Raw genomic sequence first — 25,276 nt, forward strand, 5'->3', positions numbered from 1 at the left:
ATAGTGGTTAGTGGTGAATGTAATATAGTTTAACAGTAGTGGTTAGTGGTGAATATAATGTATCTCAACAATTGTGGTGAGTGGTGAATATAATGTAACTCAACAATAGTGGTTAGTGTTGAATATTATGTATTAGAACAATACTGGTTTGTGTTGGATATAATGTAACTCAACAATAGTGGTTAGTGGTGAATATAATGTATCTCAACAATAGTGGTTAGTGGTGAATATAATGTAACTGAACAGTTGTGGTTTGTTGTGAATATAATGTAACTGAACAATAGTGGTTAGTGGTGAATATAATGTAAATGAACAGTAGTGGTTAGTGGTGAATATAATGTTACTCAACAGTAGTGGTTAGTGGTGAATATAATGTGTCTGAACAATACTGGTTAGTGGTGAATATAATGTTTCTCAACAATAGGGGTTAGTTGTGAATATAATGTAACTCAACAATAATGGTTAGTGGTGACTATAATGTATCTCAACAATACTGGTTTGTGGTGGGTATAATGTATCTCAACAATAGTGGTTAGTGGTGAATATAATGTATCTCAACAATAGTGGTTAGTGGTGAATATAATGTATCTCAACAATAGTGGTTAGTGGTGAATATAATGTAACTCAACAATAGTGGTTAGTGGTGAATATAATGTATCTCAACAATAGGTGTTAGTGGTGAATATAATGTAACTCAACAATAATGGTTAGTGGTGGGTATAATGTATCTCAACAATAGTGGTTAGTGGTGAATATAATGTAGTTCAACAGTAGTGGTTAGTGGTGAATATAATGTATCTCAACAATAGTGGTTAGTGGTGAATATAATGTATCTCAACAATAGTGGTTAGTGGTGAATATAATGTTTCTCAACAATAGTGGTTAGTGGTGAATATAATGTATCTCAACAATAGTGGTTGGTGGTGAATATAATGTAACTCAACAATAGTGGTTAGTGGTGAATATAATGTATCTCAACAATAGGGGTTAGTGGTGTAATATAATGTAACTCAACAATAATGGTTAGTGGTGACTATAATGTATCTCAACAATACTGGTTTGTGGTGGGTATAATGTATCTCAACAATAGTGGTTAGTGGTGAATATAATGTAGTTCAACAGTAGTTGTTAGTGGTGAATATAATGTATCTCAACAATAGTGGTTAGTGGTGAATATAATGTATCTCAACAATAGTGGTTTGTGGTGAATATAATGTATTTCAAGAAAAGTGGTTCATGGTGTATATAATGTATCTGAACAATAGTGGTTAGTGGTGAATATAATGTAGTTCAACAGTAGTTGTTAGTGGTGAATATGATGTATCTCAACAATAGGGGTTAGTGGTGAATATAATGTAACTCAATAATAATGGTTAGTGGTGAATATAATGTATTTCAAGAATAGTGGTTAGTGGTGAATATAATGTAACTCAACAATAGTGGTTAGTGTTGAATATTATGTATTAGAACAATACTGGTTTGTGTTGGATATAATGTAACTCAACAATAGTGGTTGGTGGTCAATATAATGTATCTCAACAATAGTGGTTAGTGATGAATATAATGTAACTGAACAGTTGTGGTTAGTGGTGAATATAATGTAACTGAATAATAGTGGTTTTTGGTGAATATAATGTAACTGAACAGTAGTGGTTAGTGGTGAATATAATGTTACTCAACAGTAGTGGTTAGTGGTGAATATAATGTATCTGAACAATAGTGGTTAGTGGTGAATATAATGTATCTCAACAATAGTGGTTAGTGGTGAATATAATGTATCTCAACAATAGTGGTTCGTGGTGAATGTAATGCAGTTCAACAATAGTGGTTGGAGGTGAATATAATGTATCGCAACAATAGTGGTTAGTGGTGAATATAATGTATCTCAATAATAGTTGTTAGTGGTGAATATGTATATCAACAATAGTGGTTAGTGGTGAATATAATGTAGGTTAACAGCAGTGGTTAGTGGTGAATATAATGTATCTCAACAATAGTGGTGATTGGTGAATATTATGTATTAGAACAATACTGGTTTGTGGTGGATATAATGTTACTCAACAATAGTGATTGGTGGTCAATATAATATATCTCAACAATAGTGGTTAGTGGTGAATATAATGTAACTGAACAGTTGTGGTTAGTGGTGAATATAATGTAACTGAATAATAGTGGTTAGTGGTGAATATAATGTAACTGAAGAGTAGTGGTTAGTGGTGAATATAATGTTACTCACTAGTAGTGGTTAGTGGTGAATATAATGTTACTCAAATGTAGTGGTTAGTGGTGAATATAATGTATCTGAAGAATACTGGTTAGTGGTGAATATAATGTATCTCAACAATAGTGGTTAGTGGTGAATGTAATATAGTTTAACAGTAGTGGTTAGTGGTGAATATAATGTAACTGAACAATAGTGGTTAGTGGTGAATATAATGTAAATGAACAGTAGTGGTTAGTGGTGAATATAATGTTACTCAACAGTAGTGGTTAGTGGTGAATATAATGTATCTGAACAATACTGGTTAGTGGTGAATATAATGTATCTCAACAATTGTGGTGAGTGGTGAATATAATGTAACTGAACAGTTGTGGTTAGTGGTGAATATAATGTAACTGAATAATAGTGGTTTTTGGTGAATATAATGTAACTGAACAGTAGTGGTTAGTGGTGAATATAATGTTACTCAACAGTAGTGGTTAGTGGTGAATATAATGTATCTGAACAATAGTTGTTAGAGGTGAATATAATGTATCTCAACAATAGTGGTTAGTGGTGAATATAATGTATCTCAACAATAGTGGTTCGTGGTGAATGTAATGTAGTTCAACAATAGTGGTTGGAGGTGAATATAATGTATCTCAACAATAGTGGTTAGTGGTGAATATGTATCTCAACAATAGTGGTTAGTGGTGAATATAATGTAACTGAACAATAGTGGTTAGTGGTGAATATAATGTAACTCAACAATAGTGGTTAGTGGTGAATATAATGTATCTCAACAATAGTGGTTAGTGGTGAATGTAATGTAGTTTAACAGTAGTGGTTAGTGGTGAATATAATGTATCTCAACAATAGTGGTGAGTGGTGAATATAATGTATTAGAACAATACTGGTTTTTGGTGGATATAATGTAACTCAACAGTAGTGGTTGGTGGTCAATATAATGTATCTCAACAATAGTGGTTAGTGGTGAATATAATGTAACTGAACAGTTGTGGTTAGTTGTGAATATAATGTAACTGAATAATAGTGGTTAGTGGTGAATATAATGTAAATGAACAGTAGTGGTTAGTGGTGAATATAATGTTATTCAACAGTAGTGGTTAGTGGTGAATATAATGTGTCTGAACAATACTGGTTAGTGGTGAATATAATGTTTGTCAACAATAGGGGTTAGTTGTGAATATAATGTAACTCAACAATAATGGTTAGTTGTGACTACAATGTATCTCAACAATACTGGTTTGTGGTGGGTATAATGTATCTCAACAATAGTGGTTAGTGGTGAATATAATGTATCTCAACAATAGTGGTTAGTGGTGAATATAAGGTATCTCAACAATAGTGGTTAGTGGTGAATATAATGTAACTCAACAATAGTGGTTAGTGGTGAATATAATGTATCTCAAGAATAGGTGTTAGTGGTGAATATAATGTAACTCAACAATAATGGTTAGTGGTTGGTATAATGTATCTCAACAATAGTGGTTAGTGGTGAATATAATGTAGTTCAACAGTAGTGGTTAGTGGTGAATATAATGTATCTCAACAATAGTGGTTAGTGGTGAATATAATGTTTTTCAACAATAGTGGTTAGTGGTGAATATAATGTTTCTCAACAATAGTGGTTAGTGGTGAATATAATGTATCTCAACAATAGTGGTTGGTGGTGAATATAATGTAACTCAACAATAGTGGTTAGTGGTGAATATAATGTATCTCAACAATAGGGGTTAGTGGTGTATATAATGTAACTCAACAATAATGGTTAGTGGTGACTATAATGTATCTCAACAATACTGGTTTGTGGTGGGTATAATGTATCTCAACAATAGTGGTTAGTGGTGAATATAATGTAGTTCAACAGTAGTGGTTAGTGGTGAATATAATGTATCTCAACAATAGTGGTTAGTGGTGAATATAATGTATCTCAACAATAGTGGTTTGTGGTGAATATAATGTATTTAAAGAAAAGTTGTTCATGGTGTATATTATGTATCTGAACAATAGTGGTTAGTGGTGAATATAATGTAGTTCAACAGTAGTTGTTAGTGGTGAATATGATGTATCTTCAACAATAGGGGTTAGTGGTGAATATAATGTAACTCAATAATAATGGTTAGTGGTTGGTATAATGTTACTCAACAATAGTGGTTAGTGGTGAATATAATGTAGTTCAACAGTAGTGGTTAGTGGTGAATATAATGTATCTCAACAATAGTGGTTAGTGGTGAATATAATGTATCTCAACAATAGTGGTCAGTGGTGAATATAATGTAACTCAACAATAGTGGTTAGTGGTGAATATAATGTATCTCAACAATAGTGGTTAGTGGTGAATATAATGTAACTCAACAATAATGGTTAGTGGTGACTATAATGTATCTCAACAATACTGGTTTGTGGTGGGTATAATGTATCTCAACAATAGTGGTTAGTGGTGAATATAATGTAGTTCAACAGTAGTTGTTAGTGATGAATATAATGTATCTCAACAATAGTGGTTAGTAGTGAATATAATGTATCTCAACAATAGTGGTTAGTGGTGAATATAATGTATCTCAACAATAGTGGTTAGTGGTGAGTATAATGTATCTCAACAATACTGGTTTGTGGTGGATATAATGTAACTCAACAATAGTGGTTAGTGGTGAATATAAAGTTAACTCAACAATAGTGGTTTGTGGTGAATATAATGTAAATCAACAATAATGGTTAGTGGTGAATATAATGTATTCAACAATAGTGGTTAGTAGTGAATATAAAGTATCTCAACATTAGTGGTTAGTGGTGAATATAATGTAACTCAAGATTACTGGTTTGTGGTAGATAAAATGTTTCTCAAAGTAGTGGTTAGTAGTGAATATAATGTATCTCAACAATGGTGGTTAGTGGTGAATATAATGTATTTCAAGAATAGTGGTTAGTGGTGAATATAATGTATCTCAACAATGGTGGTTAGTGGTGAATATAATGTATCTCAACAATAGTGGTTAGTGGTGAATATAATGTATTTCAAGAATAGTGGTTCATGGTGAATATAATGTATCTCAATAATAGTGGTTAGTGGTGAATATGTATTTTAAGAATAGTGGTTAGTGGTGAATATAATGTATCTCAACAATAGTGGTTAGTGGTGAATGTAATATAGTTTAACAGTAGTGGTTAGTGGTGAATATAATGTATCTCAACAATTGTGGTGAGTGGTGAATATAATGTAACCCAACAATAGTGGTTAGTGTTGAATATTATGTATTAGAACAATACTGGTTTGTGTTGGATATAATGTAACTCAACAATAGTGGTTGGTGGTCAATATAATGTATCTCAACAATAGTTGTTATTGGTGAATATAATGTAACTGAACAGTTGTGGTTAGTGGTGAATATAATGTAACTGAATAATAGTGGTTTTTGGTGAATATAATGTATCTCAACAATAGTGGTTCGTGGTGAATGTAATGTAGTTCAACAATAGTGGTTGAGGTGAATATAATGTATCTCAACAATAGTGGTTAGTGGTGAATATAATGTATCTCAATAATAGTTGTTAGTGGTGAATATGTATATCAACAATAGTGGTTAGTGGTGAATATAATGTAACTCAAGAATTGTGGTTAGTGGTGAATATAATGTATCCTAACAATAATGGTTAGTGGTGAATGTAATGTAGGTTAACAGCAGTGGTTAGTGGTGAATATAATGTATCTCAACAATAGTGGTGATTGGTGAATATAATGTAACTCAACAATAGTGGTTAGTGGTGAATATTATGTATTAGAACAATACTGGTTTGTGGTGGATATAATGTAACTCAACAATAGTGATTGGTGGTCAATATAATATATCTCAACAATAGTGGTTAGTGGTGAATATAATGTAACTGAACAGTTGTGGTTAGTGGTGAATATAATGTAACTCAATAATAGTGGTTAGTGGTGAATATAATGTAACTGAAGAGTAGTGGTTAGTGGTGAATATAATGTTACTCAACAGTAGTGGTTAGTGGTGAATATAATGTTACTCAACAGTAGTGGTTAGTGGTGAATATAATGTATCTGAACAATAGTGGTTAGTGGTGAATATAATGTATCTCAACAATAGTGGTTAGTGGTGAATATAATGTATCTCAACAATAGTGGTTAGTGGTGAATGTAATGTAGTTCAACAATAGTGGTTGGAGGTGAATATAATGTATCTCAACAATAGTGGTTATTGGTGAATATGTATCTCAACAATAGTGGTTAGTGGTGAATATAATGTAACTCAACAATAGTGGTTAGTTGTGAATGTAATGTAACTCAACAATAGTGGTTAGTGGTGAATATAATGTATTAGAACAATACTGGTTTGTGTTGGATATAATGTAACTCAACAATAGTGGTTGGTGGTCAATATAATGTATCTCAACAATAGTTGTTATTGGTGAATATAATGTATCTCAACAATAGTTGTTATTGGTGAATATAATGTAACCGAACAGTTGTGGTTAGTGGTGAATATAATGTAACTGAATAATAGTGGTTAGTGGTGAATATAATGTTACTCAACAATAGTGGTTAGTGTTGAATATTATGTATTAGAACAATACTGGTTTGTGTTGGATATAATGTAACTCAACAATAGTGGTTGGTGGTGAATATAATGTATCTCAACAATAGTTGTTATTGGTGAATATAATGTATCTCAACAATAGTTGTTATTGGTGAATATAATGTAACTGAACAGTTGTGGTTAGTGGTGAATATAATGTAACTGAATAATAGTGGTTTTTGGTGAATATAATGTATCTCAACAATAGTGGTTCGTGGTGAATGTAATGTAGTTCAACAATAGTGGTTGGAGGTGAATATAATGTATCTCAACAATAGTGGTTAGTGGTGAATATAATGTAACCCAACAATAGTGGTTAGTGTTGAATATTATGTATTAGAACAATACTGGTTTGTGTTGGATATAATGTAACTCAACAATAGTGGTTGGTGGTCAATATAATGTATCTCAACAATAGTTGTTATTGGTGAATATAATGTATCTCAACAATAGTTGTTATTGGTGAATATAATGTATCTCAACAATAGTTGTTATTGGTGAATATAATGTAACTGAACAGTTGTGGTTAGTGGTGAATATAATGTAACTGAATAATAGTGGTTTTTGGTGAATATAATGTATCTCAACAATAGTGGTTCGTGGTGAATGTAATGTAGTTCAACAATAGTGGTTGGAGGTGAATATAATGTATCTCAACAATAGTGGTTAGTGGTGAATATAATGTAACCCAACAATAGTGGTTAGTGTTGAATATTATGTATTAGAACAATACTGGTTTGTGTTGGATATAATGTAACTCAACAATAGTGGTTGGTGGTCAATATAATGTATCTCAACAATAGTTGTTATTGGTGAATATAATGTATCTCAACAATAGTTGTTATTGGTGAATATAATGTAACTGAACAGTTGTGGTTAGTGGTGAATATAATGTAACTGAATAATAGTGGTTTTTGGTGAATATAATGTATCTCAACAATAGTGGTTCGTGGTGAATGTAATGTAGTTCAACAATAGTGGTTGGAGGTGAATATAATGTATCTCAACAATAGTGGTTAGTGGTGAATATAATGTATCTCAATAATAGTTGTTAGTGGTGAATATGTATATCAACAATAGTGGTTAGTGGTGAATATAATGTAACTCAAGAATTGTGGTTAGTGGTGAATATAATGTATCCTAACAATAGTGGTTAGTGGTGAATGTAATGTAGGTTAACAGCAGTGGTTAGTGGTGAATATAATGTATCTCAACAATAGTGGTGATTGGTGAATATAATGTAACTCAACAATAGTGGTTAGTGTTGAATATTATGTATTAGAACAATACTGGTTTGTGGTGGATATAATGTAACTCAACAATAGTGATTGGTGGTCAATATAATATATCTCAACAATAGTGGTTAGTGGTGAATATAATGTTTCTGAACAGTTGTGGTTAGTGGTGAATATAATGTAACTGAATAATAGTGGTTAGTGGTGAATATAATGTAACTGAAGAGTAGTGGTTAGTGGTGAATATAATGTTACTCAACAGTAGTGGTTAGTGGTGAATATAATGTTACTCAACAGTAGTGGTTAGTGGTGAATATAATGTATCTGAACAATACTGGTTAGTGGTGAATATAATGTATCTCCACAATAGTGGTTAGTGGTGAATATAATGTATCTCAACAATAGTGGTTCGTGGTGAATGTAATGTAGTTCAACAATAGTGGTTGGAGGTGAATATAATGTATCTCAACAATAGTGGTTATTGGTGAATATGTATCTCAACAATAGTGGTTAGTGGTGAATATAATGTAACTCAACAATAGTGGTTAGTTGTGAATGTAATGTAACTCAACAATAGTGGTTAGTGGTGAATATTATGTATTAGAACAATACTGGTTTGTGTTGGATATAATGTAACTCAACAATAGTGGTTGGTGGTCAATATAATGTATCTCAACAATAGTTGTTATTGGTGAATATAATGTATTAGAACAATACTGGTTTTTGGTGGATATAATGTAACTCAACAATAGTGGTTGGTGGTCAATATAATGTATCTCAACAATAGTGGTTAGTGGTGAATATAATGTAACTGAACAGTTGTGGTTAGTGGTGAATATAATGTAACTGAATAATAGTGGTTAGTGGTGAATATAATGTAAATGAACAGTAGTGGTTAGTGGTGAATATAATGTTACTCAACAGAATTGGTTAGTGGTGAATATTATGTGTCTCAACAATAGTGGTTAGTGGTGAATATAATGTATCTCAACAATAGTGGTTAGTGGTGAATATAATGTATCTCAACAATAGTGGTTCGTGGTGAATGTAATGTAGTTCAACAATAGTGGTTGGAGGTGAATATAATGTATCTCAACAATAGTGGTTAGTGGTGAATATAATGTATCTCAACAATAGTGGTTAGTGGTGAATATAATGTATCTGAACAATAGTGGTTAGTGGTGAATATAAAGTATCTCAACAATAGTGGTTAGTGGTGAATATAATGTATCTCAACAATAGTGGTTAGTGGTGAATATAATGTATCTCAACAATAGTGGTTAGTGGTGATTATAATGTATCTCAACAATAGTGGTTAGTGGTGAATATAATGTAACTGAACAATAGTGGTTAGTGGTGAATATAATGCAACTGAACAGTAGTGGTTAGTGGTGAATATGATGTAACTGAGCAATAGTGATTAGCGGTGAATATAAGTTTAGATAACAACAAATCAGCTTCTGCTAAATATTTGTTAACATATTTAAGAGAGATAAGCTTGTGTACAATGATAATTTTTTTAAACTTTATCAATCTACGTTGAACCTGAACATGAGGTTTAAATAACAGAGACCCGCGACGATTTTATTGTTGTGACGTTTTTTACATGTTCTACACTAATTTTCGTTGAATGCAATAATGATATCCACTTTTGTTTATCACGTTTAGATTTTTCACGATATGTCGTATGTACTTTTACCTAAGTAAAACATTTTGATTGAAATTGCGTTAAATTTTGTCACGGTTAATGTTGACAACCACTGACTATAGATTTCTGTATGCCAATCAAGACGTGAGAGTCTCTTCCACCTTTCTGGAACTCGCGAGAAACACACAGCTAATATATAAACAATGAACAGACCCTATGACGTGTCAGCTATGGATATTACTGTTTGTGGGTACACTTTAACATTCCTTTTGGTTTTTAATATTATTTATTCGTCGGTATGGCAACCAAAGTTTGTGTAAATGGCCTAAACACATTCTGTTATATTTGTGGTAAATATCATATCATAATATTTTCTTTTTGTTTCCGAATGTAATAATCCTTACATGATAAAAAAACAGAATATTTATTTTTGAAATCTGTGTAACTGAAGTCTGGAAAATTTATTATTAAAACCAAAACAACTTTTATGAAATTTAAAATTGTGTAAGGTAATTTATTGGCTATAATATTTGTTTCATTTAAATAATAGATAAAAACGAACAAATGTAACAGTGTTGTAATAGCTGTTTCGTTCGAATAAAGGATTTACTCATGAAAGCAGAACATCAGAGTTGTTCAAGTCCTGTGGAACTAGAGAAACACTGTCTTTGTTACGCTCTCAGCCTAAAGTAGCACATTCTTAATACGACCAGTTACACTCTCTGCCTAAAGTAGCACATTCTTAATACGACCAGTTACACTCTCTGCCTAAAGTAGCACATTCTTAATACGACCAGTTACACTCTCTGCCTAAAGTAGCACATTCTTAATACGACCAGTTACACTCTCTGCTTAAAGTAGCACTTTCTTAATACGACCCTATAATAACACTGAAGCACTGTCAGTCTTTGTAAAACGCATATGAAAACTACAAAACAACATGTGTGAAATGTATTGCGTCTCGATCTGGTATACACAGCAAAAATTTTGTTGTATGGGTAAAGGAATAGTATATTTAATCCATAAAGCCAAACAAGTAAAACTATGTTTTATGTTAAATTACTGTATGAGGCTTAGATATTTAAATAAACGTTCTCTTTTTAGTACAATAATTGTTAAAAATATGTTATACCAATTATAGAAGTGGAATTTAATCTGCAATATTACGTTTAATGTGTGCTAACCGATGAAAACATAATTGTGCTAAGGGTTTTGCTTGAATTAACATACTGATAAAATTTATGTAGTGTTATAACTATTCAGAAAGAAGCTATCCAGGGACTAGCATACAGAACATTTTCTGTTTTGGCTCAACATCTTCAGGATATTAAGGCACTTGACTCACAATCTGAAGATGGCGGGTTCGAATCCCTGTTTCATCAAAATTGTTTGCCCTTTCAGTTGTGGAGGCGTTATGATGTGACGGCCAATCCCATTATTTGTTGGTAAAAGAGTTGCCCAACAGTTAGCGGTGTGTAGTGATGAGTAGCTGCATTCCCTCTGGTCTTTCACTACTGACTTGGGGTCAGATATCCCTCATGTAGCTGTACTTAGGGTCAGATATCCCTCATGTAGCTGTGCGCGAATTTTTTTATTTTTTTTTTGAAACCGGAGTAGTAAAGATTTTGTAAGTTACGAGGCCTTTATAAAAATATAAGATGATGTTGTCTAACTAATCCAAATAGATGAATATTTTAAAGGAATCTCTCGTGAAGAAGTAAAGCATACCTTGATAGCAGGTAAGATAAACACCTTTCGAAGCTTTCAGTACTACAGTAAAAGTGTGTGAAACGTATCATTTGAGACAGAATTCTTAATTATTGGATTAATTTTTTTCATATCAGAATCTGGAAAAGGAATTCTTCATGTCAATATTTGTCTGACAAAAATCATGGGTTAGTAATTCCTTCGTTCTACACAGAACACCTCAGCTGATCATTACCAAAAGTATATCATAAATGTAATTTCTATTCATTATTTTATATATCTATAGAAGACATATTTCATCTGATTATAAGTTTGTGATAACAATAATTCATTGCTATATCGTACTCTGATGAAGCTGTACCAGCAAAACACTGGCCGAAACAACAAGTTTTGTTATTATTATGTGCTGGGAGATTATCGTTTAATTCATTGCTATATCGTACTCTGATGAAGCTGTACAAGCGAAACACTGGCCGAAACAACAAGTTTTGTTATTATTATGTGCTGGGAGATTATCGTTTAATTCATTGCTATATCGTACTCTGATGAAGCTGTACAAGCGAAACACTGGCCGAAACAACAAGTTTTGTTATTATTATGTGCTGGGAGATTATCGTTTAATACATTGCTATATCGTACTCTGATGAAGCTGTACAAGCGAAACACTGGCCGAAACAACAAGTTTTGTTATTATTATCTGTCATTATTATTATCGTTTTTACTCTAACTTTAATTTTTAAATCTCTACAAATTTTGGGAAATCAGTAAAAGCTGCTTCACTGTCCGTAGAGGAAACCACTTCAGGAATAAGTGTTGATCATAAACGTAAGAAACAAGAACAACAACAAAATAAATACGTGTTATGTTGTGTTTATTGATTACAATTATTTTTAATATGGTGACGAACGACACAATTAGCATTCAAAATACACTACATCAGAGTGTAGAATTAAGATTGTTTAAAAATACTGCTTACTGAATACCAAAGTTAATTAATAATTTAAAACTATATTCAATTTCTCAATAATAACCACTGAATATTTCTAATAACACGTATGAAACAATGAATAACTGTAAATGTTTTTTATTAAAGACGTATTAAACAGGAATTACAAACAGCAATATATTCTTTATGTCTTTTCATCCAACTCCAGACAGTTTATTGTTATGCATAACTGTGTAAAAATGTTAGTCAAGATCAATATGTCTCTGGTGTTAACTTTCACAAATAACGCACGTTACAAGAAATAACTATGATGTCACTCAAGTTAAATATAAATATGCCTTTAGTGTTAAAATTGCATAAATAATGAACAAGTAACAGTTCTGACGTCACTCAAGTTAAATGTAATATAAATATGTGTTTAGTATTAAATTTCCACAAATAACACATGTTACAAGTAACAGCTCTGATGTCATTTAAGTTAAATATAAATATTTCTTTAGTGTTAAATTTCCATAAATAATACACGTTACAAGTAACAGCTGTGATGTCACTCAACTAAGTATAAATATTTCTTTAGTGTTAAATTTCCACAAATAATACACGTTACAAGTAACGGCTGTGGTGTCACTCAAATTAAACATAAATATTTCTTTAGTGTTAAATTTCCACAAATAATACACGTTACAAGTAACAGCTGTAATGTCATTCAACTAAGTATAAATATTTCTTTAGTGTTAAATTTCCACAAACAACACACGTTACAAGTAACAGCTGTAATGTCACTCAACTAAGTATAAATATTTCTTTATATTAAATTTCCACAAATAATACACGTTACAAGTAACAGCTGTGATGTCACTCAAATTAAACATAAATATTTTTTTATATAAAATTTCCACAAATAATACACGTTACAAGTAATAGCTGTGATGTCACTCAAATTAAACATAAATATTTCTTTAGTGTTAAAATTGGGTAAAAAGCAAACAAGTAACAGTTCTTACGTCACTCAAGTTAAATGTCGTATAAATATATCTTTTGTATTAAATTTGAACAAATAACGCCTATTACGGATTAAAACTTGGATATCATTTAAGTTAAATATAATAGAAAGATTTTTTTTACTACGAAACTGGCATAAATAACTACGCTCATTACATGTTACAGCTTTCTAGAATATAAAAAATTACAGGTGCTTGTTTAAGCTATAAGCCACTTCTAACAAGATTTAAAGTTTAATGGACAGTTGAAATAAATAAGTTATTACTGTTTCACATTTGTCGCTGAAGAAGATGCACAGTAAATAATAAATATAAAAAGAACATGCTGCCATACCCTAATAATATTTTATTGGGAATAATTAATAATGTATTACACTACAAATTTAATTTATAACCACGGAATGACAGATGTGTTATAATTCAAACGCACGTGATAATTATCAATACATGATGTAAAGGGTTTCCTACATTTAAAAAGCGATAAATGAGATATGGTTTCATGAATTAATTGTATGTAACAAACAAGTAAACTAATACAAGCATGATGAATTGGGCAATGAAACAAGCTAAATATGTTTCGCTAGGACAACAATAACGATTTGTGTCTGTAATAGTAACAACACACAGCTATACAATTCCTTTCTGATATGTACTTCATAAGAACATCAAATTATCCACTTGATTTTATTGAATTAGAACAAAGGATTTTGTAAAAAATTCTCAAAGCACATTAAATATTTTTATCACAATAGCTGTAAACCAAAGTGATGTATTATATTGAAAATACCCATAAGCTATGATAGTGTCAGATTTCAACCAGTACTGACTTATTACAATAGCAGTAAACCAAAGTGCTGTATTATGTTCAAAACATTCATAAGCTATGATAGTGTCAAATTTCAACCAGTACTGACTTATTACAATAGCAGTAAACCAAAGTGCTGTATTACGTTCAAAACATTCATAAGCTATGACAGTGTTAGGCTTCAATCAATACTGATACGACTTCACTTTTTCAACTTCAATTGACTCAGTTTCTCCTGTCAATAGGCCGACTTTTCGTCATTCTTTTCTTCATTACGTTTTTTAAAGCATTTTATCGCCCAAGACCATAATGCACCCATGGCAATAGCTGCCACGCTCAGTACCGAGTAACCTACCCACATACCCAGGTAACCGCCAAAGTAGCTGAACACCTCGATTTCCTATAGTAATATTATAAGAAAATTCTTGAAAAAACATCACTTGAAACTAGATATGTTGACTATAACAGGTGTTTGTTAAAATAAACTTTGAAGAATACATTAATACCGACATTTATGACCATACAAGAAAAATGAAAATATTACAAACATCCTCATTACTTATTAGAAACAAAACCTAAGAACGATATATGTTACTTTTGATACAAAGCGAACAATAGCTATCCATCTTGTGTTTTCTGTTGTTATAAAGAATACTTGTTATTGTTGTTGCTGGATGGCTTTAGTAACGGAGAAGAGAAAATGTATCTATCAACATGAACACGAGTTTTGCTTTTTAACACACAGAGTACTATCTGGTCGTCTCATACGTTAATTTTCTTGTGGCTTATATGTACGAATGTAACATTAATCTGTGAATAAGGCTAAACGACGTTTTCACTTTTTGACTAACTGTAAATAACGTTTGAAATAGATTTTCTTACTACTTTTAGGTTTGAGATTCTACGTTTATTTCCTTATAAAGATTGCCAGTGTGACATAATGTTTACTATATTTTGTAAGTCTAAAAAACGGCGCTTTAGAAACTAATGGAAATAGAAAGTAGTTAGGGCTGTGCCCAAGGGATGCCGACTCAAGATTATTATAACTAGTCCATAATGTATACACCCGTTGGCTACCCAACTATTACATAATATATACACTTGTGGGCTATAAAATTATTACATAATGTGCAAATTACGTTGACGCCTGAGGGTTGCACTATGTTACGTAATAAGCATTAGTGTGCGTAGCTGTCTCAGGATCGTAGGTCCAGGTATAATGAGCGTGTGAACAACCAGAGGGTGATATAAACCAACATGACATCAACGTTATAGTAACAAAGAAAGTCTTAAAATTAATAATTTAATCTGACTTAAATAATGTTACTTTTATAGTTTCGATTTATAATAAAACATTTATCCTGAGTTGTGATTACCAAGGTTTTGTAGGCTGATGGTGTTGCTATAGGCAGTCGATGTCACCAAGGGTCTATAAGCAGCTGGTTTTACCAAGGTTCTACTGCCGAAGTGTGTTACTAAAGGTAGTGTTTTCGTCAAATACAATTTACATATTAGCGCCAATGTTATTAAGTTGTTACAGGCGGATAATGTTTCTACAGGGACACAATGGTACTATTCTTCCATAGAAATGTATACAGATTTTAAATCATTTCAACATATGTTTAAAGTTTTTTATGGTCTTACTAGACATATTGGGTGCATTTTACAATGATAGGCTGTGCTTCTCCACTGCTGGCCAAAATCTTAAGGCCAATGAACATGAAGAAAAAATATGCATTTTGCGTTGTTAGACTCAACCACTTATTTGAGTAGAGCTTCGAAAGATGAAAATAATAAAAGGGAAAATCAAAATCGTTTTAGCGTTTAATAGGGAAAATGTGAACACTGAAATTATCCTAAATACTAGCTGGTCAAAAGTTTAAGACCATACCAAAAAGAAGTTCTAAACAGGTCTTAGAACAAGAGGTATCAGCAGTGAGTTGCACGGCCGTCATTGCGAATAGCTTCAAACATTCGCTTTGGCATGGTCGATATAAGCGTTTGCAAAAGGCTGGCTGGAATGTTATTCCAAGTGGTGAAGATGGCTTCACGAAGATCATGCACTGTTTGGAATTGACGTCCATTTTTACAGACTTCCCTTGCCATCCACTCCCAGACATTTTCAATGGGGTTCAGTTCGGGTGGAAACGCTGGACGGTCCAAAAGAATTACGTTATTCGCCATGAAAAAGTCCTTTGTCCTGCGGGCATTGTGGACTGTAGCGTTGTAATGCTGAAAGATCCAGTCATTTCCACATATGCGAGGGCTTTCATTCAATAAGGATGCTCTCTCCAACATGGCCCTTATATTCTGAAGTTCCACTGTTCCATGGAAGGAGAAAGCACCTCAGATCATGATGGAACCTCCACTACTGTGTCGTGTATAAAATGTCTCTGGTGAGATATCTTTATCGTGCCAGTAACGTTGGAAGCCATTTGGACCATTCAGGTTAATTTTTTTTCTCATCAGAGAACAAAACCTTAGTCCACTTTTCTACGTCCCATGTTTGGTAATTCTCAGCAAAGTTTAACCGAGCTGTTTCATGGTGTGGAAGGAGACGTGGCCGTTGAAGACGTTTACGGTTTTTAAAGCCTTTCTCTCGTAGATGCCGTCTTATTGTTCTTGAGCTGCATTCTGCGTCCGTTAGGGCCTTAATCTGGTTCGACGATCGGCTGGTGTCTTGCCGGACAACCCATAGAATCCTCCTGCTCAAGGTCAGCGAAATTTTCTTGGGCCGACCACTTAAAATTCTCGTTCCGTATCCCTCAGGGTCTTTTGAGAAATTTGCAACAGCAGCTTTACTACGCCCAATCTCACCAGCGATGGCACGTTGAGAGAGAAAATTCTGCCACGTTCAAAGTCTGTCAACTTTTTAGACTATGCCATGTTTTTATCCAATGTAACACAGGAGATGTCAGTGGGAGATATTGACAACGCTAATGCTTGAACACAAATTACTAAATTTCGTTTTGTGTTTACCGATTAACGCTGCGTTTCAGTATGGTCATAAACTTTTGACCAGCTAGTATTTAGGCTAATTTTATAGTGTTCACATTTTCCTTATTAAATGCTAAAAAAGTTTTTATTTTCCCCTTTCTTATTTTCATCTTTCGAAGCCCTACTCAAATAAGTGGTTTAGTCTTACAACGCAAAATGCAAATAAAGGTAGAGGTAACTGACCGGAAGCTGAACACATGTTTGAAAAGGGTTGTGTAACTGAGTGTCAGAATGTCAGTTACCTCTTCATTTCTTTGTGAACCTGATAACGACCGAAGAAGGTCGAAACGTTGTTCGCTCCTCTACGTAAAAATTTTTTTCAACCCAAATGAGCCGTTTTTACATAAGTTTTTTTCTCTACAAGTGGGTTTTCTCGAAAGTACTGATAATTAAAATACAATTATCATTATGTTAACCACCGGACTTATAAGAAAACCTATAATGACGATAAAGACAAGACTTATTAGGGATAAGAAGATATATAATGATCTATATACATTAAATCAGTAGCATTTATACGTGAATAATTATGACGATAAACGTAGGACTAATTAGGGATAAAAACTTAAAGTGTAATAATCATATAGATACATCAAATCAGTAATAGTATTGATTCAGGACTTGGTGAAACTCCATTATTACAGAATGGAAAAATAAGCGAAGTTTATGTGAAACGCACACTTGTCTTTGTTTTCCTTTTCTGTAGATTGGGTATATTTTTAATAAATAAATTATACTGTAGGAACGTAAACTGTAATAGTGATGTATATATGTTAAATAGATACCATTTGCAAAATAATAATAACGATAATGAAAACCGTATTTATCTTTAGTAGAAAGAAACAACGTAACAAGATGTAAATCGGCTTATTCAGTATCGATTAACCAGAACACAGGAGGGAACTTAAAGGGTAATGATAATCTATATACAATAAGTCAGTTATATTTACAAATCAGTAATAATAATGATGAACATAGAACATAGGATCTGACAATGATGTAGGTACACTATATATATGGATTAATATTGATGATAATAAATGCAGGAATTAATGGAGTAATAATAATGATGAACATAGAACATAGGATCTGACAGTGATGTAGGTACACTATATATATGGATTAATATTGATGATAATAAATGCAGGAATTAATGGAGTAATAATAATGATGAACATAGAACATAGGATCTGACAGTGATGTAGGTACACTATATATATGGATTAATATTGATGATAATAAATGCAGGAATTAATGGAGTAATAATAATGAACTACGTACATTACATCAGTAAAATATTAGTAATAATAATGAACTGTGTACATTACATCAGTAAAATATTTGTAATAATAATGAACTATGTACATTACATCAGTAAAATATTAGTAATAATAATGAACTACGTACATTACATCAGTAAAATATTAGTAATAATAATGAACTGTGTACTTTACATCAGTAAAATATTAGTAATAATAATAAACTATGTACATTACATCAGTAAAATATTAGTAATAATAATAAACTATGTACATTACATCAGTAAAATATTAGTAATAATAATGAACTATGTACTTTACATCAGTAAAATATTAGTAATAATAATGAACTGTTTACATAACATCAGTAAAATATAAGTAATAATAATGAACTGTGTAAATTACATCAGAAAAATATTAGTAATAAGGATGAACTGTGTACTTTACATCAGTAAAATATTAGTAATAATAATGAACCATGTACATTACATCAGTAAAATATTAGTAATAATAATGAACTATGTACTTTACATCAGTAAAATATTAGTAATAATAATGAACCGTGTACATAACATCAGTAAAATATTAGTAATAATAATGAACCATGTACATTACATCAGAAAAATATTAGTAATAATAATGAACCATGTACATTACATCAGTAAAATATTAGTAATAATAATGAACCATGTACATTACATCAGAAAAATATTAGTAATAATAATGAACCGTGTACATTATATCAGTAAAATATTAGTAATAATAATGAACCATGTACATTACATCAGAAAAATATTAGTAATAATAATGAACCGTGTACATTATATCAGTAAAGTATTAGTAATAATAATGAACCATGTACATTACATCATTAAAATATTAGTAATAATAATGAACCGTGTACATAACATCAGTAAAATATTAGTAATATTAAAATAGTTGTGACGATAAATACATTTCTGTTTAAGGATAGGAACGTAAACATTCGTTAAAATAGTGATATTTATAAATCAATAATGAATATAATCTCTGTTCTTCTTATGGTTTTTTCTGGGAATACTATTGAAGTATTGAATAAGATTGATCAGCACGTCACAAAATTAAAAGTTTGATTATTTTTATATTTAGAAGTGTTGGTATAACTTGAACTGAAAAACTAGTAAAATGCGGAATGTTTGTATGAAATATGCTAGTGAATTAGAAACATCACAAAACAGCTTTTATATTTACTTAGATGCTTTAGAAATATAAATATATTATTTTATGTTTATGATATTATTATTGATAGAAAAATGTTGAAAACAAAATATTTAAATCAGTATTATTACACTGCACAACAAAGTTTTTGCTTCTTGAATACTATTGAGTGTTCCTTGTAGATTTTTGGCTGCTGATCACGAAAATCACATCCAAATTTGCCCATCACGTACCGTTTCATCGAAATCTTCAGTTTTGCTACAATGGAAAAACGATATCAGGGCAACTGGAATCCGTCAATGCTTGCTGACTACTGTTGGACACTGTAATATGATGCACCGGACATTGAATACAAACGAAAATCAGGAGCAAAACACTTTTAATTATGTTGAACTTAATAGCATATTAGAAACATAAACACAATTAAATATATTATTGCCGGTAAACAGTTAACTGTCTATTTCTCAGAGTTCATACGTGATGAAGCAAAACCAAAACTATATTTGTGCATACCCACCAGGTACCTGTCACAATCAGCAAAAAACATTCAGGAAGCAAAACTTTTCAAAAAAATTGTTGTGCAGTGTTATCGAAACAGATAGAATACATACAATAATAATAGAAAGTGTTACCTGAAAACTTGCGTGATAATTGTATGTTATGCTCTCTTCCGTATCAGGTTCAACAGAAACAAGCAGGACTTGCTTGCTGAAACATAGTTGAGTTACAAATAAAGTTTAAAATAGCTAAAATTGGAATACAAATATTGTAAACATTTACTGGGCTGAAAGCGATTATGGGTAGTTTTTATTATTTAACACTTTGACTTTCTTATACAAACCACTGATGCAGTTTAAAAAAAAAGACCGTGAGAAAATAAAAATGTTTGATTGAAAGCTTTCATTCATAACAGTTAACTGTTTTTTGATCAAGTAGCCTTACAGCCAACAAGCATTTCAAAGAAAGTCTATCATTATAGCACAATTTATAAGAAAAATTTCATAAGACTTAGTCATGATAACATCGTATTCATTAGTCATGATAACATCGTATTCATTAGTCATGATAACATCGTATTCATTAACCAAATTTTAGATACATCACGTCAGTATCGTGACCAAATATATCAGGAACTGTGTTGATATTAGTATTTTTATTTGTGTAGAACAATCCACTTCCTACCATGCAATAGTCTCTTTCTTGTTGTCCAGTATATAATTAACAATGGTTCGAAAATCGCGCAGTTTACAGCTTCATCAGGCGGCACTGGTATATGAAAGTTGACCATAGGTGGCGTCTCTAGCTAGTTAACCTTGAAATAATATTTGTTTATCTCTTGACTTCATTTGGAATTGAAGTTAAATCTGATTTGAAGGACTGATACAAATTACCCTAATGCTAACGTATAATCATATTCAATACTATTTGATGCACTTTTAATGCGAAGCTATGCTATGCACCCACCCACTAATTAGTTTTTTTTTTAATATGCTATTTTTCATCATTTTAAGTTTGGATGCAAATAGGGCTATAAATTACAATACTCAACTCTCCCTTCCACTAATCCTCACAACATCTGTACTTACTATATATTTGTAATATTGTTTTTCATGAGGAAGACAACTTGTAATGTTGTGAGAAAGACCGTTGATTTTCTTGTTAGTTAATTGGGAATGACATAACAGTTCAGAGTTGTCATGTTCTTTGAACAAATATAGATTGATAATACATAGGCTTCTCTACTGAACACAAATGAATACATTTGCACCACAAATTAAAAACAAATTTGCACAGAATAAAAAAAGATTTACCAGACTTCTATGTTTATTTAGATTTAAACTTTTAGTTTTAGAACAGGTGACTTAGAAACGTTTAGGATATCTGATGTGACTTAAACCTTGGAGTCCAATGTGCCTTAAATTTTGAGGACGTTAGGGTTTGTTTAAAATGATAGTTGAAGCATTTAGATTGTCTGTTTTACTTTTACCTTGATGTGTTAGGTTATGCTTCATTTGAATTTTTATCTTACTTTATTTTAACTTACAGGGGAGAAGTATAATGATCTGATATGAGATACTAAAATATTTTCAAACATATTTTAGAACTATACAAATCCATAAGACACACCTGCCTTTTCACAGTTTGTATTGTATTGTGTGTTGGTTTTTCTTTCTAATTGTAGATTGCTGAACTTATACATCTGCATAATATCTAAAAATATATATAATGACAAACTCGGTTTGTGATTAGGAAGAAACAATTCATAGCTTGATACCCTTAAGCCTCCCGTTAGATGACTCTATCTGATTACACTTGGGTAAATTAACAAGCCAGAAATACTAAATAGATGTAAAGGTAAAAATTTGGTGATGTGACCAAAGGTTATCGTAGTAAAGGAGTTTCAGTCTGAAATGAGGATAGAGAGATTTGTAGAATTCAACTTATAATACATAGACTACTTCATTTGCTGCATAAATCATAAGTAACTATCATACCTCAACTGTGAACTTAGAGAGTGAATGTCATCTGGTGCACACAAAAGATTGATAAAGCTCCCACTTCACGTTGAGCCTCGAAAATAGAGCTGAAGTAAATGAGGTTTGCTTGAGTAGCAGGCAAACTAGATTAACTGTGATGGATATTTATACCACAGATATATATATATACCAAGAGAAGTATAACCCCGTTTTATTTGGATGTCACCTACAGAGTAAAGGAGAGAATTATCAGTGGTTGACACAATAATAGTTGTCTTGATAACATAAGAAATGGTGAGCTTTTGTGCAAGGAATCAGTGATCAATGGAGAGAGCTTATCCAGAAACTGACGCCAATAAACCAAAGGTCAGAGACAACAGCTCTTATTGAATGACAGCTACCAGTAGGAACTGCACCATCAGAAGATGTGAGATCTTACCTAGGATGGTAATGATAAGCTAACAGAGAGTCTGTTCAGGAGAGAAGTATCAAACCATCAGAGGAGTTAGAAGTAAGGTAATATTGATGGATAATGTTATCCAATGTGAACTGAACAACAGAGTAAGTACATAATATCAAGATGAAATGTGGACCAGGAAAGATATTTCCTTGATATTGGAGGTGAATTTCCGAGGCAATCACAGAATAAAGAGTGATTAGAGGTTGAGCATGAATATATTCAATACCATTTTTGCATCCTCAAAATAGAGAATTAACACGTGCCTGAATGGGGTTACAGTCACTTCAGACTCAACTGTGCTCATTATACTGAGCATACCTATTTACGATGACACCATGTGAACCTGAAATTATACAAAGCAGATAGTACCACAGTTCAAGTGGACACTTACAGAAGACTTGATCCATTTCTTTAACGGTTTTGAAAAGTTATTTTTTAACATTGCTGATTTCACTAGCAGCCAATACAATGATGAGCCTGGATGGTTCTATACACGACACCATCCACTGAAGCACTGAACCATTAAGTAAGCTGAATTTAAGTCTTGTAGAAATTGTGTACTTTTGCTAGTAATGATATTTGTATGGGAAGGGTCCCCTACAATGACACCAGCAGTAAGTAAAAACGGCCTTAGAACGATTTCTAAGTAAGAAGAAGAGAAACCACTTCAGGGTAAAATTATTATGATTAAAGCATATCAGTTCTATTGATGTTATATAAGACTGTTTCAGTCATATGATTAAAACATATCAGTTGTAATGATGTTATATAAGACTGTTTCAGTCATATGATTAAAGCATATCAGTTGTAATGATGTTATATAAGACTGTTTCAGTCATATGATTAAAACATATCAGTTGTAATGATGTTATATAAGACTGTTTCAGTCATATGATTAAAACATATCAGTTGTAATGATGTTATATAAGACTGTTTCAGTCATATGATTAAAGCATATCAGTTGTAATGATGTTATATAAGACTGTTTCAGTCATATGATTAAAGCATATCAGTTGTAATGATGTTATATAAGACTGTTTCAGTCATATGATTAAAACATATCAGTTGTAATGATGTTATATAAGACTGTTTCAGTCATATGATTAAAACATATCAGTTGTAATGATGTTATATAAGACTGTTTCAGTCATATGATTAAAGCATATCAGTTGTAATGATGTTATATAAGACTGTTTCAGTCATATGATTAAAGCATATCAGTTGTAATGATGTTATATAAGACTGTTTCAGTCATATGATTAAAGCATATCAGTTGTAATGATGTTATATAAGACTGTTTCAGTCATATGATTAAAGCATATCAGTTGTAATGATGTTATATAAGACTGTTTCAGTCATATGATTAAAGCATATCAGTTGTAATGATGTTATATAAGACTGTTTCAGTCATATGATTAAAACATATCAGTTGTAATGATGTTATATAAGACTGTTTCAGTCATATGATTAAAGCATATCAGTTGTAATGATGTTATATAAGACTGTTTCAGTCATATGATTAAAACATATCAGTTGTAATGATGTTATATAAGACTGTTTCAGTCATATGATTAAAGCATATCAGTTGTAATGATGTTATATAAGACTGTTTCAGTCATATGATTAAAGCATATCAGTTGTAATGATGTTATATAAGACTGTTTCAGTCATATGATTAAAGCATATCAGTTGTAATGATGTTATATAAGACTGTTTCAGTCATATGATTAAAGCATATCAGTTGTAATGATGTTATATAAGACTGTTTCAGTCATATGATTAAAGCATATCAGTTGTAATGATGTTATATAAGACTGTTTCAGTCATATGATTAAAGCATATCAGTTGTAATGATGTTATATAAGACTGTTTCAGTCATATGATTAAAGCATATCAGTTGTAATGATGTTATATAAGACTGTTTCAGTCATATGATTAAAGCATATCAGTTGTAATGATGTTATATAAGACTGTTTCAGTCAAATAACTGAAAAGAAATGTGAAAGTAATTTGTTGTAGTACTTTTTTTCTATGGCCTGCTATATTAAAGCTAGTGTTCCTATTGTGTTTGAACTCAGTTTAGGTTGGAATCATAAATCTCACCTCAATGTGTCGTGGCACAAGCTAACTAGTATCTATCACACAAGCGTTACGTTCTAATGACTATATAAGATACAAACGTATCTATTTTTTATGTTGTAATTGCTACATCAATTATAAACTTGTGTATCTTTATGTTCTAATGAATATATCAGTTACAATTATATCCGTTCTGTATATATTAATGACAGTACCAGTTACAAACACACCTGTTCTTTATTTAAACCGTATTAGATATGAACCGATAAAGTGTATACCTAATATCCGCATTTCAAAGTTGATAAAAGCTAACTTATGTAACAAATATACTTTCAAATTATAGTTGTTATAAATGAAGCCTATATCTACATTCTGATATAGATAACAAAATTTATGCCTTAAAGAAATATTAGTTCTAACTAGCCACAACTTATGAGGAAAAAGTAAAACCTTACTTGACGAAATCCTTGCTAAGTTTCCATCCGTATGATATATTCATCACGTATACCCAGAAATCCAATATATAGGTATACTGCAGAAAATAGTTGAAATGCTTAGTGTTATACACTACAGTTATGATATAGAATAAAACAAATTGGATGGTTAAAACAAGTAACGCAACTACAATTTAGTACCGTATAACAGAGAA

At 31.5% G+C, this 25,276-nt stretch overlaps 1 protein-coding gene across 1 annotated transcript in view; it reads right to left on the reverse strand.

The window, feature by feature from the left end:
* Positions 1 to 14,197: 14,197 nt before the first annotated feature.
* LOC143224338 (degenerin unc-8-like) overlaps positions 14,198 to 25,276 on the reverse strand; it is a 39,148-nt gene continuing 28,069 nt past the window's right edge. The window contains exons 9-11 of the mRNA XM_076452728.1: positions 25,083 to 25,159; positions 20,244 to 20,319; positions 14,198 to 14,558 (exon numbers count right to left, since the gene is read on the reverse strand). Of these exons, the coding sequence (XP_076308843.1) occupies positions 14,397 to 14,558; positions 20,244 to 20,319; positions 25,083 to 25,159 (315 nt within the window). The 3' untranslated portion in view covers positions 14,198 to 14,396. The remainder of the gene's footprint in view (positions 14,559 to 20,243; positions 20,320 to 25,082; positions 25,160 to 25,276) is intronic.

Source organism: Tachypleus tridentatus, chromosome 8 (assembly GCF_004210375.1).
Source record: "Tachypleus tridentatus isolate NWPU-2018 chromosome 8, ASM421037v1, whole genome shotgun sequence".
Classification (NCBI taxonomy): domain Eukaryota; kingdom Metazoa; phylum Arthropoda; class Merostomata; order Xiphosura; family Limulidae; genus Tachypleus; species Tachypleus tridentatus.